General features: G+C 41.6%; 1 protein-coding gene across 1 annotated transcript in view; it reads left to right on the plus strand.

The window, feature by feature from the left end:
• The first annotated feature begins 12,487 nt into the window (after positions 1-12,487).
• Positions 12,488-16,742, plus strand: part of LOC142467650 (uncharacterized) — a 32,830-nt gene continuing 28,575 nt past the window's right edge. The window contains exon 1 of the mRNA XM_075573595.1: positions 12,488-12,578. Within this exon, the coding sequence (XP_075429710.1) occupies positions 12,488-12,578 (91 nt within the window). The remainder of the gene's footprint in view (positions 12,579-16,742) is intronic.

The following is a 16,742-nucleotide window of genomic DNA, read 5'->3' on the forward strand; positions in this document are numbered from 1 at the left end:
TAATAATGATAATTGTGCTAAATAATGTTATGTATAAGAGAGATAACCATATTTGTAATAATGTTTAATAACCAAATAATGTATATAGAATAGCATAGTCAGGTGACAAATCTTATAAGTTAAAGTTAATCTAAACCGGAGGTAAAAAAAGAATATAAGATATATAGAACAACTTGAACAAAGCATATAATAATAGAGCAAGACATATAAAATAAAGAAATGTAATGAGAAAGATATATTGACCTTAAAGATATATATCACAATAAATAAGATCACAGATAGGGGAAAAATGAAGGCTATAAAAAATGCTTCAACTCCCAGTCGATGTTAATATCAGAAGGTTGCAATGTATCCAAACTGTACATCCAATACATTTCCTTTTTATTTAACATGCCCAACCTATCTCCTCCCCGAATTGGGGCGTGAATGTAATCTATACCAGAGAAGGAGTAGTTCTTGATTGTCCCTTGGGGGCATGTTGAAAAATGTCTTGAAACAGGATGGGATTGGTCTTTTTTGTTAATTGCACGGACGTGTTCCATAATTCTTTTCTTAAGGGGTCTTATGGTTCGGCCCACATAGCCCCTACCATATCCACATCTTAGGAGATATACTGTATAACTGGAATTGCAGTTGATAAAGGTATGTATTGTGTGTTCAGTTTTAGGATTAATACAAGTCAATTTTTTAATCTGTTTAGCATATTTGCAAATCCCACAATGTCCACATTCAAAAAATCCCTTAAGGATACTTTTTATCCAAGTAGAATTATTTCTAGAATCAAATAAACTAGGGGAGATAAATGAGCCCAATGATTTTGCCTTTCTGAATACAAATTTGGGTTTCTTATCAAGGATAGGTCTAAGATCACTGTCCAATTTCAAGGTGTCCCAGTGTTTATGGATAATTGATCGTATACGATATGACTGTCTACTTTGTTGGGTGATAAACAAAGGTACAGCCATCTCGTCATGTGATGGTCTCCTTCTGGAAGAATTCAGGAGATCCCTTCTGTCTATTTGTTTGACAGAATTCAATGCTTCTGTAATATGAGATATTTTGTAGCCTCTAGATGTAAATCTTGAAATAAGATCTCTAGATTGAACTTCAAATGCTTCTTCTGTTGAACATAACCACTTTAATCTTATAAATTGTCCCTTAAGGATGCCCTTTTTAAGAAATTTAGAGTGATTGCTATCGGCTCTGAGATAGGAGTTACGTGCGTTAGGCTTCCTATATACTGTATGTCAGTTTGGATGCTGCCCCGCATATCCACATACAACATTAGATCTAAATAATAAATGTGATGAATATTTTCCTGAAAAGTGAATTGTAAGTTGTGATCGTTAATGTTAAGTTGGTGAATAAATGTTTGAAGTGAAGAAAAATCACCATCCCAGATAAATAGAAGGTCATCTATATAATGTTTATAGAATATTATTTGGTGCGTAATAGAATTTTTATCACTAAAAATGAAATTAGACTCCCACAACCCCATAAAAAGATTAGCATATGAGGGTGCGAAAGAAGTGCCCATAGTGGTGCCTCGAAGTTGTAAATAAAATTGTGAATCAAAAAAGAAATAATTGTGAGTGAGTAAAAATGTGATAGAATCTATTCAAAAAGTGCATAGTGCTGGTGCTAAGTGAGATAATGTGAGGTAATGTTGTATAGCGGAAATGCCCTGCTCATGTTTAATAATGTTGTATACTGTAGAGAGGTAACATCCATAGTTACCCATCTATAGCTCTCTCGCCCCTGTATATTTTTTAGATCAAAAATCAGTTGGTTTGAATCTTTCAAAAAGGATGGTAATGATTGTACAATAGGTTGTAGATATACATCTATAAAACGAGAGAGACCATCTCCCAAAGATCCAATGCTCGCCACAATTGGACGTCCCGGAGGACTTGTGAGCGACTTATTGATCTTTGGGAGATGGTGAAAGATGGGCACTATGGGATTAGGGGAACATAAAAATGCAAATTCTTTTTTGCTTAGTACATAAAGTTCTCTTCCTAGATCAAGCAAATCATTCAATTCATGTGAGAAATTGGTGGTAGGATCCGATGATAATTTGCAATAGGCCTGACCATCAGAAAGTTGTCTCAAAGCTTCTTGTTTATAGCTCTCTGCAGATTGTACAACAATCGCTCCACCCTTGTCCGCATTTTTAATAACAATTGTTTTATCTTGTTGTAGATTTTGAAGTTCTTTCAATTCAAGGGTGGTTAGATTGCTGTAACAATATGGGTCTTGTTTGTAATTTTCAGCCAAAATCTCAAATCCTTTTCCACCAATCTCTCAAATGTGGTGATAAATGGACTCTTTGAACCATAGGGACAAAAGGTAGATTTCTTTCTAAATGTGGTGTGTTCAAAACTTAAAAAGTTAGAAAGGGACACCTCCTGGGAATTATCTTCCATATTCTGTTCCATATATAAAAAAATCAGAGATGGCACAATGTTCCTTAAATGAAAAATCAGAACAATCTGGTTCTGGTGCGTCATCACCAGCGCGAACTGGTGATGACTCCACAGAATCACACATAATAGGTACAACATTCCTAGACTTATCGGAGAAGAATTTTTTCAAGGTCAGCTTGCGAGTAAATCGCTGTAAGTCAATATATGTGTCAAAGAGGTTAAAGTCACTCTGAGGGGCAAAGTTCAAACCTCTGTTAAGTAGGGATAATAGTCTTATGTGAGATGTTAATCACATTATTTTCCTCCGTTGTTAAGCATATTTTTTCCTCTTTGCTGACCCTCTTGTTCCCCCTCTTCCTCTTTGACCTCCTTCTCCTTGATAGTTTTTTTGACTCCTGTGATCTGTTCATTTGTAAAAAATGTCCCGATGCTCCAGAAGTGAAAGCATCTCGTGGGTTTGAACCCGTTGAACTTTTCCCTCTCCAAGTGTCTGACGTGATATCAAAAGACACTGATGGAAATCTGTTCTCACTTTCTGAGGTATCCGATTCATAACTAGAAGTGTCTGTGTACTTTGACTTCAAAATTGATTTTTTAGATGTACTAGATGTTTTATCCTTATGGCCATGTGAGTGTGAGGGTGTTCTTGATTTCCCTCTATTGGTGTTAGCATTCCCTGGTCTTTCCCAGACATAGACCTGGTTTCTCTCATAGTCTAAGCGGTCTCTTTCAAATTTAGACTGCTATTTTTCCATAATTGTGTCTTCAATGTTAGACAACAGTATTTGATCATTATTTGAAAAATGTTCCATACTTTCGAAAGATTTAAGCTTATTCTGTAAGGTTTTTATCTCAATCCCCAATAACACTCTTTCTGTCGTCTTATGCTCAATAATCATGTCTATGAGTTTAAATGAGCATTCATTCAATGTGGATTTCCATTTTTGCTCAAATTCTTTACTGCCAAAGCCAAAAGTAGGTGCTTTTTTATCCTCAACCCTCTTGGTATTCTTTTGGTTTTGGCATAATTTTTTAACGTGGTTATGTCCCACCAAAGTCTGATGTTTTCTGTCAGTAGTTTTTCCAATTTGAGAAAATGTGCTGTTAAATCAGAGTTTTCTTCACATATAAACTCAGTAGAATTATCAAATACATGTTCAGCTTGCTTAATTCTTTTAGTATTGTCACTGCAATTCCGAACAAAAAGATTGCTCTGTATGTCTTCATTTTCAGATTGTTCAATATCCTCCATAATGGTGTCAATAAAAAATTTTTATGTTAAAATGTAAAAGAGGGTTGTAATGTGTGAATAACAGCCTAAATGAAAAAATATGTGAGCTATAAAGAAAAATGCCTCATCAGCCCTTAATAGGATAAAATGCATAAATCCATTGGTTAATTTACTTCATTGCTCATTTATTTGATTCTAGAAATAATTCTACCAGGATAAAAAGTATCCCTAAGGGATTTTTTCCATGTGGACATTGTGGGATTTGCAAATATGCTAAACAGATTAAAAAATTGACTTGTATTAATCCTAAAACTGAACACACAATACATACCTTTATCAACTGCAATTCCAGTTATACAGTATATCTCCTAAGATGTGGATGTGGTAGGGACTATGTGGGCCGAACTATAAGACCCCTTAAGAAAAGAATTATGGAACACGTCCGTGAAATTAACAAAAAAGACCAATCCCATCCTGTTTCAAGACATTTTTCAACATGTCCCCAGGGGACAATCAAGAACTTCTCCTTCTCTGGTATAGATTACATACACGCCCCAGTTCCGGGAGGAGATAGATTGGGCATGTTGAATGGTAAATGCGTCAGAGTTTTAAATTCGTGTGTTTGTCTTTTTTAGCATAGATGCCTAATAAATAACTGTTATTTTTTTGCCCCAGCCTTTTTGCTTTCTTTTTTGGCAGTGCTCTACTGCACCGACACACTTTATTCGAGCAAATACCCAGTATGTACCTGGCAGATACCTGGAATGCGCCGCTCCTCACCTCTGACAAGCCCCGTTGCGTTTGCCTTCCCAGCCTGGGTTCATGCCTGGCTGACGGGCGGCTGATCTGTTAAATGATAATGATTAGGATTTAATAGGCTGCAATGCTTCGCGTGTCTACCAGATGGCATAAATTCATGAATTGTAATGCAGTATATATATATATACTGTGCAGTATTGCAGCCAGCGGGAATAAAATGCTTCAATCCCTGCCTGGAAAATACCTCAATGCACTCGGGCAGAAAACAGTCACAAACCTCAATACACCCGGGTATACCCGAATTCGTGGGACTAGCCGAGCTCGAATAAAGTGTGTCGCCAGTGTACCTTCTCCCCTTTTTCTTACCTAATACAGAGGATGTGCTATAGCAGCTTTGTGAACAAATCCTGCGGGGCGTGCTTATAGTACCTTCTCCCCTTTTTCTTACCTTATCAATCGCTCCGGTACACATCATTGCAGAACAGCTGTTCCACCTGGAGGATTTTCTCTACCAGCTGCTGAGTGGATCGGGTTTTCAGCCAGTGTGTGGCCGGCACTCCAGTCCCTTACCTGTGCACCGGGAACAGAACACAGCTGACGGAGATGAACATTGCAGAGGAGTGGATCGCCCTCCGTCTTCTCATCAGCCACCACCCCCATGACACAGCGTCAGACCGAAACATCGCGGGAGAATCACCTGGCACCCGGTAATGTGGCGGGAGGCTCTTCCTGCAGGTCTCTACTACCATCAGCTTGTCCTTGCATACCGGGTAGCCATTACCGCATGTCCGAGTGAGGTGGGTTTTACCCCGTCTGCTTCGGAGGGTCTGTACCATCGGATCGGCTGGAGAACATACCGGTTCAGCACAGGTGAGGTGGGGGTCGCTTAGGCTCACACACACCATCGGCATTACCCACGGGACACTCATTGCCTTATTTTTTCATGCATACCGGTTTGCTATGGCATCTTATTACAGTTTATAACATAGACTTTGAAGTATTTGCAGCATCAACTTGGGGGTCCCCCCCCTTTTTTTCCTATGCTCTGTATTAGAACTGCCATGCTTTTTATTATGTTAAAAATTCTACAAATGTTACATTGAACATTTACCTGATGATGGGAAGATCAATGTCTAAAGGGATGTTACTGTGTTGTGAAAACAATAAAAAAAGATTGAAACAAAAAAAGAAATTTCAAGGCGAGACATTTTTTAAGTCCCACTTTTCAGGACCAAGTTCTGAGAATTGAACGTAGCGGTAGCGGCTAGGATTGCAAGCTGAAAACAGCTCCAGGAAGTTTGGGACTTCCGGTCAAGGGATTTCAGCACCTCCGGAAGAAAGAGAGCGGTGTCGTCAGGATCTTCATGACGATTTGAGTTCCAGTATATTTGGGACCACGTACCAGTCAACTAAAAACGTTGTTTTATGTTCTGTTAAAGCTAGGACAGTCTAGTTTTAAGCCCAAGACCCCCAGTAAGTGTGTTTTTCTCATGTATTTTGTATTTAATTGTGCTTATCCTATTTTTTTTTTATATATAACTTGAAGTTTATTGTTTTTTGTTTACAGTACATGGTATTACAATAAATTCTTTTGCATTAAACTTCCTCCATTTTGTGGTTATTCCAACATTTTTTGCATTAACAACATATTACTCACAACATAAAATGCACAGGGGGTGGAGAGGTGGGGGGGGGGAGGACGAGGCAGGGTTTCCATCATTTTTCGATGTCGTTGACCTGATATCCTTTAAAATTTGACTTCATTTACCATGGAGGTCCTAGAGGTTTCTGTGACGGGTGCCTAGTCTATTTTTAGTTAAAAGACACTTGGGTATTAACCCGTTGAGTACCGAGTCTCCTAAACCGCAGCACTATTGAATCTGCATGTGTCCCATAAAGCTTGGAGCTGACACCACTGATATATAAGCCATACAGTCATTAGTGAGGAAAGCAGTGATAATGCAGGCAGTGGGCTGGTCAATCCATAGAGATACAGTGGAGCCTCTTCAAAGAAAAGACCCCAAAGTAAATCACAGTGCGGTGCCAAGTAGCCTCACATCTGCCTAAAACATAACTGCATGTATTATTGTGTACTCACGACACCCGTTCTGCACTGTAGCTACAAGAACGCTCCGGTGGCCATCTCTGCTCCTCGTGGTGTCGGCGTGCTCCTATCCGGATATGACGTGTGAAGGGGAGGATTTGGTAACCGTGGTCACAGCACTCCACACAACCAACGCTTGGAAAAATTCAAAAAACTTTATTAAGCTCCACAGTGAGCATACATAACACCACTCTGACGCGTTTCATCTATAGAAAGACTTTTTCAAAGAGTGAAGATCCCCACACAGTACCGGATCTTATATAGGAGATGACGTATACAATAGGCACCTCCCTAATTGGCAAGGGCCTCCCATATCTTTACACAAAGTCAGATTTGGACGTCATCCTATTAAAGGGACCAAATACAATACATATTACCCACATATATAAAACATAATAGACATACATAAACACCTATTACCAATAAAAAACTTGGGATTAAAAACAAAGACACTGTAATGCTCACATAGTATATAATCACATAATATATAATTAATAGAACAACACAAATTACGTAATGTATCATATTAGAATCGGATGATGTGGATCAAACGTCTCCTAATGGATTTATAAACAATAGCATATATCCATATACACAAAGCATACCATATTCAGATCAGATTACAATATAGATTGAAATGCGATGTGGCAGACATAGTATATACACAAAAGCCAAACAAGACTTCCTAAACAGGACTTGTTCACACACAGCAATATTCCATAGTTATAAGTATACTGGAATAATACACCCCACACACACTCCCCAACCACTCAGGCGGCCAGGAAGTGTTTGAGTTCCCACTCCTGGTTGATGCCAAGTGGGTGGAGAGTGCGTAAGGTGTATATCCAGTACATTTCACGCCGATTAAGCGTACCCTCCCTGTCTCCTCCCCTCGTATGTGGGGGAACATGTTCAAGGGCCATAAATGAAAAATTCTCAATACCACCCCCACTACACTTAGAGAAATGTCGGGGCACTGGATGTGTAACATCATTCTTTTTTATTAGGCGAACGTGTTCTGCGATGCGTGTTTTTAAAGATCTTTTTGTGCGGCCAACATACCGCATAGAGCACCCGCACTGTAACAAGTAAATAGTAAAGGTGGTATTGCAATTTAGAAATGTTTTTATAACATGGCTCTTTTTTTTATCATCATACTTCACGGTCTTAGTTTTACATGCATACCTACACATTGAACAGTTTCCACATGAGAAAAAACCTTTGGGTATCCCCCTTATGTTGGTAAATTCTGATTTTGTTTGGAATAAGCTGGGTGAAAGATGTGACGCCAATGTCTGCGCTTTCCGATATGTAAATTTAGGACCATTTTTTCCAAACTTTGTTAGATCTTTATCTAAGGATAAAGTAGCCCAATGTTTCATGATTATGTCACGTATGTTCCGTGCTTGGCGACTATACACTGGCGACACACTTTATTCGAGCTCGGCTAGTCCCACGAATTCGGGTATACCCGGGTGTATTGAGGTTTGTGACTGTTTTCTGCCCGAGTGCATTGAGTTATTTTCCGGCAGGGATTGAAGCATTTTATTCCCGCTGGCTGCAATACTGCACAGTATATATATATATACTGCATTACAATTCATGAATTTATGCCATCTGGTAGACACGCGAAGCATTGCAGCCTATTAAATCCTAATCATTATCATTTAACAGATCAGCCGCCCATCAGCCAGGCATGAACCCAGGCTGGGAAGGCAAACGCAACGGGGCTTGTCAGAGGTGAGGAGCGGCGCATTCCAGGTATCTGCCAGGTACATACCGGGTATTTGATCGAATAAAGTGTGTCGGTGCAGTATGTGGTAATAAACAACGGACATTCCTCACCATATACTAAAGGTGGTTTACTTTTTGGTCTCTTTTGCTTTCTTGAAAGTACTGATCTGCCCATAGACTCAGCTGACTCAAACGCTTCTTGGATATCTTTCTGAGTATATCCTCTTACCAGAAATCTATTTGTTAGTTCCTTCGATTGTACAATAAAACTCTCATCATTTCTGCATAATCTGCGCAATCTCAGAAATTGCGCTTTGGGAATACTTTTAACCAATGACCGTGGGTGACAGCTCTTGGCAGAGAGCAATGTATTCCTGGAATTTGGTTTGCGGAATATTTGTGATTGAATTGCCATGTCATGGCAATTCAATCACAAATATTCCGCAAACCAAATACTATGTCTGCCACATCGCATTTCAATCTATATTGTAATCTGATCTGAATATGGTATGCTTTGTGTATATGGATATATGCTATTGTTTATAAATCCATTAGGAGACGGTTGATCCACATCATCCGATTCTAATATGATACATTACGTAATTCGTGTTGTTCTATTAATTATATATTATGTGATTATATACTATGTGAGCATTACAGTGTCTTTGTTTTTAATCCCAAGTTTTTTATTGGTAATAGGTGTTTATGTATGTCTATTATGTTTTATATATGTGGGTAATATGTATTTGGTCCCTTTAATAGGATGACGTCCAAATCTGACTTTGTGTAAAGATATAGGAGGCCCTTGCCAATTAGGGAGGTGCCTATTTTTAGTTAAAGCCTCTTCTGTTTGCGTTTAATTACAGGAGAACTCAGCTAACCTTATCATAGCCATATCGTGGCATTGCTCACCCCTTGGATATCTGTCTGCGCTAATCACAGTAGCCAGACCTTTTGGAAATTTGGGCCAGTGTCGTTGACCAAACCAAACCAAATTCTGTTCTGAATTTTTCAATGGATGGAATTGTGCTCTGGTTCCTCGTTGCTGCGGTCTCGCACCTCATGGCAGTTGCAAAGTGCATGATCAATTTATTGCCCTCTCTGGATATTCCCTGTATTGGTTTGTTCAGTAGAAATAGCCACAGGTCTAGCTGTATTTCGAGGCCCAATATCCTCTGTAGCCAATCTCTAATTTTCTCCCATATTGGTGCTATTTGAGGGCAGGACCACAGCATATGCAACAAGCTTCCCCGCACTGCTTGGGGCACAGCGGGGAGTATCCGGGGATAATGTACATTTAGATAGTTTAACTGGGGTGAGATACCACCTCATTAATACCTTATATGAGTTCTCCTTTAATGTTGTGAATATGGAACTTCTAGCCGCTGCCAAGAATATGTCCGTCCATTCTTCGTCCTCTAGTGTCTTTTGTAAGTCGAATTCCCATTGTGTCATGAAGTTCAGTCTGTGTGTAGTCTTTGCCTGAACCGATCAAATGTGAATCTGTCAAGAAACTCTGCAGCATTTTTCTTGTCTTCTCACCGTGATGCACCTTCTCTCCATTATACAGTTTTTCATAGTATAGCTTAAACTCTTCAACTATGCGTTTGGGGTTGGTGGTCATCTCTCCTTTTTGTGTCCGAATTTTGTGTATATTATAATTTTGTTGCCTATTTCGAATCTTGTTGGCTAGCATGGTATCTGGCTTGTTAGCTTTTTCAAAAAATTTCCTCTTTGTCAAACTCAGTGTTCTCTCAGCCTGGGAGGTAAGGAGCATGTTAAGTTCAATCCTAACATTTTTCAACTCCTGCAAAATTGTTTCTCCACCCATTCTGCTAAATAGCATTGAGAGCTCATGTAACTTCCCCCTTAACTCCGTTAATTTGGCCTCTCTTTTTTCCCCCCTTCCCGCTGCTATCCTAATCAGTGTCCCTCTTAATGTGGCCTTATGAGCTTCCCACAAAGTTAGGTGAGATCGAACACTACCTTTATTAATCTCAAAGAACTGTCCCAATTCATCTTGAACAGCCTGTCCCAGTTCTGGGATCTTAATCAATGATTAGTTCAGTCTCCAGTTTGCCCCTGGGTTTTCCAGTCTAATCTGTTTGCACCTTAGCTTTATGGGTGCGTGATCTGACCTTGAAATATCATGGGTCCTGGTATGGAGATCTGTCGGACCATTCTACTGGACACAAAGAAGTAATCAATTCTGCTGCTGCTGTCGTGTGGATGTGAATAGAACGTGTAGCTTCAGTCATTAGGGTGCTGTTCCCTCCATATATCTACCAGGTCCCTTTTTTGGGTCTCTTTCAGTAGGGTCGTTACACATTTGTCTCCTCTGCTCTTTTTGTGGGTCTATCTACTTTCGGGATCTATGGTTTTATTAAAATCTCCTGCTAAAATGATATGCCTCTGTTTCCACTTGTCAAGTGTTGTGAAAAAAGATGAGTAAAACTGGGGTTCGTTTGCACATGGCGCATATATGTTCGCTAAGGTGACCCTGCTGCCGTATATTTGACCTACTCATATGATATCGACCTTCTGGATCTCTCTTTATTTTTTCTATTTGTATAGATATTTTATTACTGAACAGTATCGCTACCCCTCTCTTTTTAACTTTAGCGGATGCTAGGTATATTTGTCTGTAATTTTTGTCTAGGTATTTCGGGGAGTTCCATGTACTAAAGTGTGTTTCTTGGAGGAACAAGATGTCAGCTCTTTTCCTTTTGATGTCGGAAAATGCAATCCTTCTTTTCTGCGGGCTATTAAATCCCTTCACATTCTAAGCTATAATAGTTACTGCCATGTGTATTGTACGTGATGCCAGCTATGAATATTGCTCACCCTTAACCTTCGACTTTGAACTCGCTCATCGGGTCTTTTATCTTGTGGATGTCGGTTCTCTGATGCACTGCCTCTTCCGCTGGCAATTGGTATGGGTGGACACAAGAGGGGGTACAGGGGACATAATACAGTGACAGATAACAACAATGAACCTAAAGTGGTCAGAAATTACCTAGGGTCTGGTGCCCTGGGATACCTGACTTTCCTCCGAACCTTCCTCTCTCTGGTTCGGGGATATGGGTTTCTATACAGCCCATGCTTCCCAGGGACTTGCACCTTCAGGTGGGATAAGCCTTTTGCCTTGTCGGCCCATGCCTACGGTTGAGATAGCTGAGACTCCACTAGCCTCACTGCGCCTTCTTTAGCTTAGCTTATTAATTTTCTAAACTTCTCTAACTTGTGAACCTAACTTTTTTTCCTATGTACCCTGCCATTACCCTTGACTTCTACTATATCGCGTATACTGCCTTCTTCTAAACTATAATCTCCATCCATATTAATATTCTCACCTCAAGCCCTTGATTTACCCATATCTTTCTTCTCCCTCCTTTTCTATCTTTTCATTCACGTCCTCCCCTTTATCTCACTTGCTCTATGCCCTCTATCTTCTAGCTGTGGCCATCCCTCTTCCTGCTGCTCCTGTCTTGGCCTTTTGTCTTGCTGCTTTTTTCTGTCTTTTATCTAACCTAATCTCTGCTCTATTCTAGCCTTATGTCTCCGTTCTCCTTCTCCAGCGCTGTATCTTGTTTTTGCTTATTTTTCCCTCCTCCCCCTCTTTCTCCCCCCCCCTTCTCTCCTCCCCCTTCTATCCCTCCCTTCCGCATCTCTACCGGGGCTTGATCTGCACAGTGTCTGGATTTGAGTCTCCGTCCGGTAACAGCATCTTTGTCCTATCTTGGCTCTGCTCCCCTGGCGGTGGAGTTCGCGTACCCTTGCCAGGAGCTCCCCCTCTGTTGGTGGTGGCTTCTTCCTTCTCCAGACCTAGGCGCTTCTTGATGACGTCATCTAGTTTTATCTTCTGCGCGACATCCTCACCTCCGCGGTGCTCCTCTGGTAACATCTTCTGTCTGGATCCGCGCAGGGGCTTTCTGCTTCACGCCTTTTGGTCCCTTGTCACAATTTTGCCTCTCTTTTTTCCTCCTCCCGCACGCATGGGGCGCTCCATCATACCAGGGGGGGGGGGTGCCATTTTGAGCATCACTGACTTCGTTTTCTGCCTCCATCCTAGGTCAGATGTGGCTAGTGATTTTTCTGTGGAGTCTCTGTTGGAGTTACCCGTCTGAGATTCTCTCCCCTTGCTCTTTGCAGGAATACAACTTTGGGTAAGGAACTTCTTTTTTTTCCCTTTATAAAAAACAACCTTTTAACTTTGTACAATTCAGCGATGCGATGGCTCCTGTAAGGCTTAATTTGAAGGCGGTGGCCTTCCAAAAAAGGAAAGGCCAGGGAAATAGGAAGACGGAGGAGAAAGAGGGGGAGGGTGTGGGGGGAGGGAGGGGGTGTCTACCCTGGTCACTAAGTATCCACCTTGGGCGGATTCTTTCAAAGCACTGATTGTCACAGGCTTCCTTTTCCCAGCGTTCTATCTTCTGGGCTATACCTTGGTGAATTAGACTCGTTCTATAAAGTTATCCATGGTTCCCAGATTCTATGGAAAGCTGTTGTGTTTTGCTTAAGGAGCGCAGTTAGTTTTTCCATAAGCATCACCTCATTTATTCTTTTTTTTAGCATTCCTTTGGAGGGGGGAGCTACTTTCTTCCAGGAGGCCGCTACCTCACACCTCGCCACTGTGAGAATAAAGGAGATTAATTTCCTTACTGGGCAGTCAATTTCTTTCATTGGCCTAGCCAGTACGAAGGTCAATGGATCAATAGGTAATTCGAGGTTGGTAACCTCTTTTAATTAAATTTGAACCATGTCCCAATGTTTCTTAATTTCTGGACATGACCACCAGATATGGGCCATGTCCCCCTTCTGTCCACAGCCTCTCCAACAGAGATCAGATGCCAGAGGATAGATTTGCTTTAGTCTCACTGGAGTGAAATACCAGTAAAACAGTATTTTATAAATATTTTCTTTGGTTGTGGTGCAAATTTAAGTTCCTGAGGCTGCTTTTCAAATATCGTCCCAATCCTCTCTGTTGATATTTATATTCAGGTCCGCGGCCCATTTCAGCATATAGTCATGAGTTGCAGGGTCCGCTGATGTCTCCAATTCAGTGTAGATTTTTGTATTAGTCCTTTTTGGTGAGAGCTATCTTTGCATAGTCTCTCGAACTTAGTGAGAGAGGGAAATTCTGGATTTGTGGATATTGTTTGGGTGAAATGTCTAATTTGGAGGTATTTCAATGTTTCCAAATGTGGTATATCATATTTAGCACGTACATTTTGGTAGCTCAAAATTTTCCTTAGGCTCAGAATGTCTCCGATCGTCTTGATCCCCTTCAATTTAAATTGATCGTATAATTTAGTCGCACATCCGGGAGGAAATTAAGGATTATTAAAGATTGGCGTGAGTTACGAGCTGGTGGAAGCTAGTACGAATCTAGTCTTAGCTTTCAACTAGACTCCCCATGTGTGTTTCATCGCTCCCAGCTTAAATTTGTGCAGGTGCATATCTCCTTTATCCAAGTTCCAAAGGCATGCTGGCAGAGAAGGCATTTTAGCATATTGCGAATCTATTTCGAGGCAGCAACGCTGGTCTGGGTCTGCGTTCCACATGGCCGCTTGTTTAAGTTGGGCTGCCTGATAATATTTAGAAATATCTGGGACACCCATACCCCCCCCCCTTGCTCTTGGTGCCATCAGTACCGATCTTGCGACTCTGGGTCATTTGCCCCGCCAAATAAAATTCAATAGTCTATTTTGAATGTTTTTTAGTTCAGAACCAGGAACGTGGACTGGAAGTGTTTGAAAGAAATAAAGTAATCTAGGGAGTATATTCTTTTTAATCGAGATCATTCTTCCAATCCAAGAAATCTGGCAGCCTTCCCATTTATCCAGGTCTTTTTTATTTTTTTCAAACAGGGCTGGGTAATTGTGTTGATATAAAAATTGGTAGTTCTTTGATACATTTACTCCCAAATATTTGATGTACGAAGAACTCCATCTATAACTTAAATTCAGTTTGGGCAGTTTCACTTGTGGTTCTCAGAGGCTTGGATTGAGGGCTTCAGATTTATCGCTATTTATTTTATATCCAGATATTTTGCCAAAATCTCCTAGTTCCCTTTGAAGGTTAGGAAGGGAAGTTTGGGGTCTGGATAGGGTCAGGATAATATCATCGGCAAATAGGGACATTTTGTAATTTGGTTTTCCAATTTCTATGACTTGATATTTATGTTATTTCGTATTTTGGACGCTAGAGGTTCAATAGTGAGAGCAAAGAGGAGGGGGGATAAGGGGCAACCCTGTCTCGTTCCGTTTTTGATTTGGAACCTTTCAGTGTTCCCTCCAGGTAGTCTAACAAGGGCCGTTTTGGTAGAGCGCCCGCACACCTTCTAGATAAGAATCTTTAAAGCCGAATTTCTTCATAGTATTATCGAGAAATAGCCAATCAATTCTATCAAATGCCTTCTCAGCATCTAAACTCAGTAGCATTGCCTTGGTGCCTGTGAGGTGCACATGATCAATTATGTAAATTATCTTACGAGTATTGTCCAAGGCTTGACCCCCGAGAAAAACCCCACTTGGTCAAGGTTTATTAATCTAGCTAAAATTGGGTTTAGTAGAAAATTTGTATTGAGCGCGCTGTCTCTCCAAACGACCCCCCTCTCACGGCTACCCGGTGTCCCCCCGCAGCTCCCAATCTCCTGTGATCAGCGGGGCATAACCAGCAATACAAAAAACAAAAATAGGAGCGCATGAAAATGAAACCAGATGAAGTGTCATGTGACAAGAAACATGTTGGTGACGTCATGACGCATGGTCGTGACGACGGTCAGTTTGTGTAGCTGGTGGAGCCCTACCTGCCACGAGGAGCACAAAGGGGAATTCTAGTGCTTAAGGTCTGTTTTTTCTATAACATCTTGCATTCCTAGCACCTCTCCTTCCCTGTCACAATCTAGGGTTGTGCATTTGGGTGTTTACATCCATTATTCCTGTGTGGCTAGGGCTTGTGCATAATTTATTTGTGTCAATTTAGACAAGGTTATTATTATATTACTGTATTATGTGTATTTTTGTATGATGAATGATTTTTCATGATAAAAATATATGTATTAATTCTGGTTTCATTTTCATGCGCTCCTATTTTTGTTTTTTTTAAATTGGGTTTAGTCTATTTGCTAGGATCTTGCTCTACAATTTAAGATCATTATTCAGGAGGGAAATTGCCCTATAGCTACCACATTGAGTTGGGTCTTTCCCTTCCTTATGTATATGTCACGGTTGTGCTCGCCACAAACCAGGGTCGGACCGCGAGGCTGAGGTGGGGTTGTAAAAGCACCGACCTTAGACCGCGCAGGCTAATCCGGATTGCGCAGTTCGTAGTCATAGGTAGCAGAATCAGGATAGGAGAAGACAGCATCGTCGTTGTACAAGCCACGGTCAGGACAGGAGACATCAGGATAAACTTTGTTCAAGCAAGAGTTCGGCAACAGGTAGTCAGGAAGGACCCGCTTCAGCTTAGGAGCGCGGGGTTGGCCTTTGCGCGTGCGGCGACCATGGCCCATGGTACTGGTCTCAGGAGGTGGTAGGCAGACCAGAATAGCACACCGCCTAGCTGCATGGGTAAACCAGTGCACAGCGCAAGAGTCCTGAGCGGGCTGGGGAATCCTCCGTTACAGCGCAGGAATCAGGACACGGCCTCTCTATATTAGGGAAAGAGTAGGCCCCAGGAACCAGGAAGTTGAAGATGCAGGGGAATCCTCCGTTGCAGCACAGGAGAAGGAAGCTGAAGACGTAGGGGATACCTTTGCTTCAGTGCAGGAAAGCAGGAAGCTGATGAACGCAGGGCGAAACCTCCACTTCAGCACAGGAGAACAGGAAGCTGAAGAACGCAGGGCGAAACCTCCGCTTCAGCACAGGAGGACAGGAAGCTGAAGAACGCAGGGCGAAACCTCCGCTTCAGCACAGGAGAACAGGAAGCTGAAGAACGCAGGGCGAAACATCCACTTCAGCACAGGAGAACAAGCGAGAGCTTGTGGCAGAACAGGTAGTGACATCCGGTAAGGACTATGCTCGGCAGGGAGCATTGTGGGAACACAGTACTTAAAGGCCAGCGGGCCAATCCCCGGTGGGAGGTGTGAAGGTACTGCTCCAATGAGTAAATGCAAATCTAGGTTGCAGTGATAGGCTGCACAGCTGTAGTAGATACCAGAGGGAGTGTGTGGCAGTATAGCTTTGGTGAGTGAATCCAGGCTGCAGTAAATATCAGAGGGAGTGTGTGGCAGTATTGCTTTGGTGAGAGAATCCAGGCTGCAGTAAATAACAGGAGAAGTGTTCCAGAACTGCACCGGTCTGCAAGGTAAGGCAACCAGTAAACCACGGAGCGGATTCCTTACAGTACCCCCCCCTTCACGCGAGACCTCCGGGCGAACATGAGCACTCATAGAGTTGGAGGATCGGGAATTGTTGCTGAACCGTCTAGGATTGGGGGTAGAGTCGTGGTCCTGAGACTCGTGGTTAGTCCTTAGTGTATCCCC

This window comes from Ascaphus truei, chromosome 16 (assembly GCF_040206685.1).
Source record: "Ascaphus truei isolate aAscTru1 chromosome 16, aAscTru1.hap1, whole genome shotgun sequence".
In the NCBI taxonomy this organism is placed as follows: Eukaryota; Metazoa; Chordata; class Amphibia; order Anura; family Ascaphidae; genus Ascaphus; species Ascaphus truei.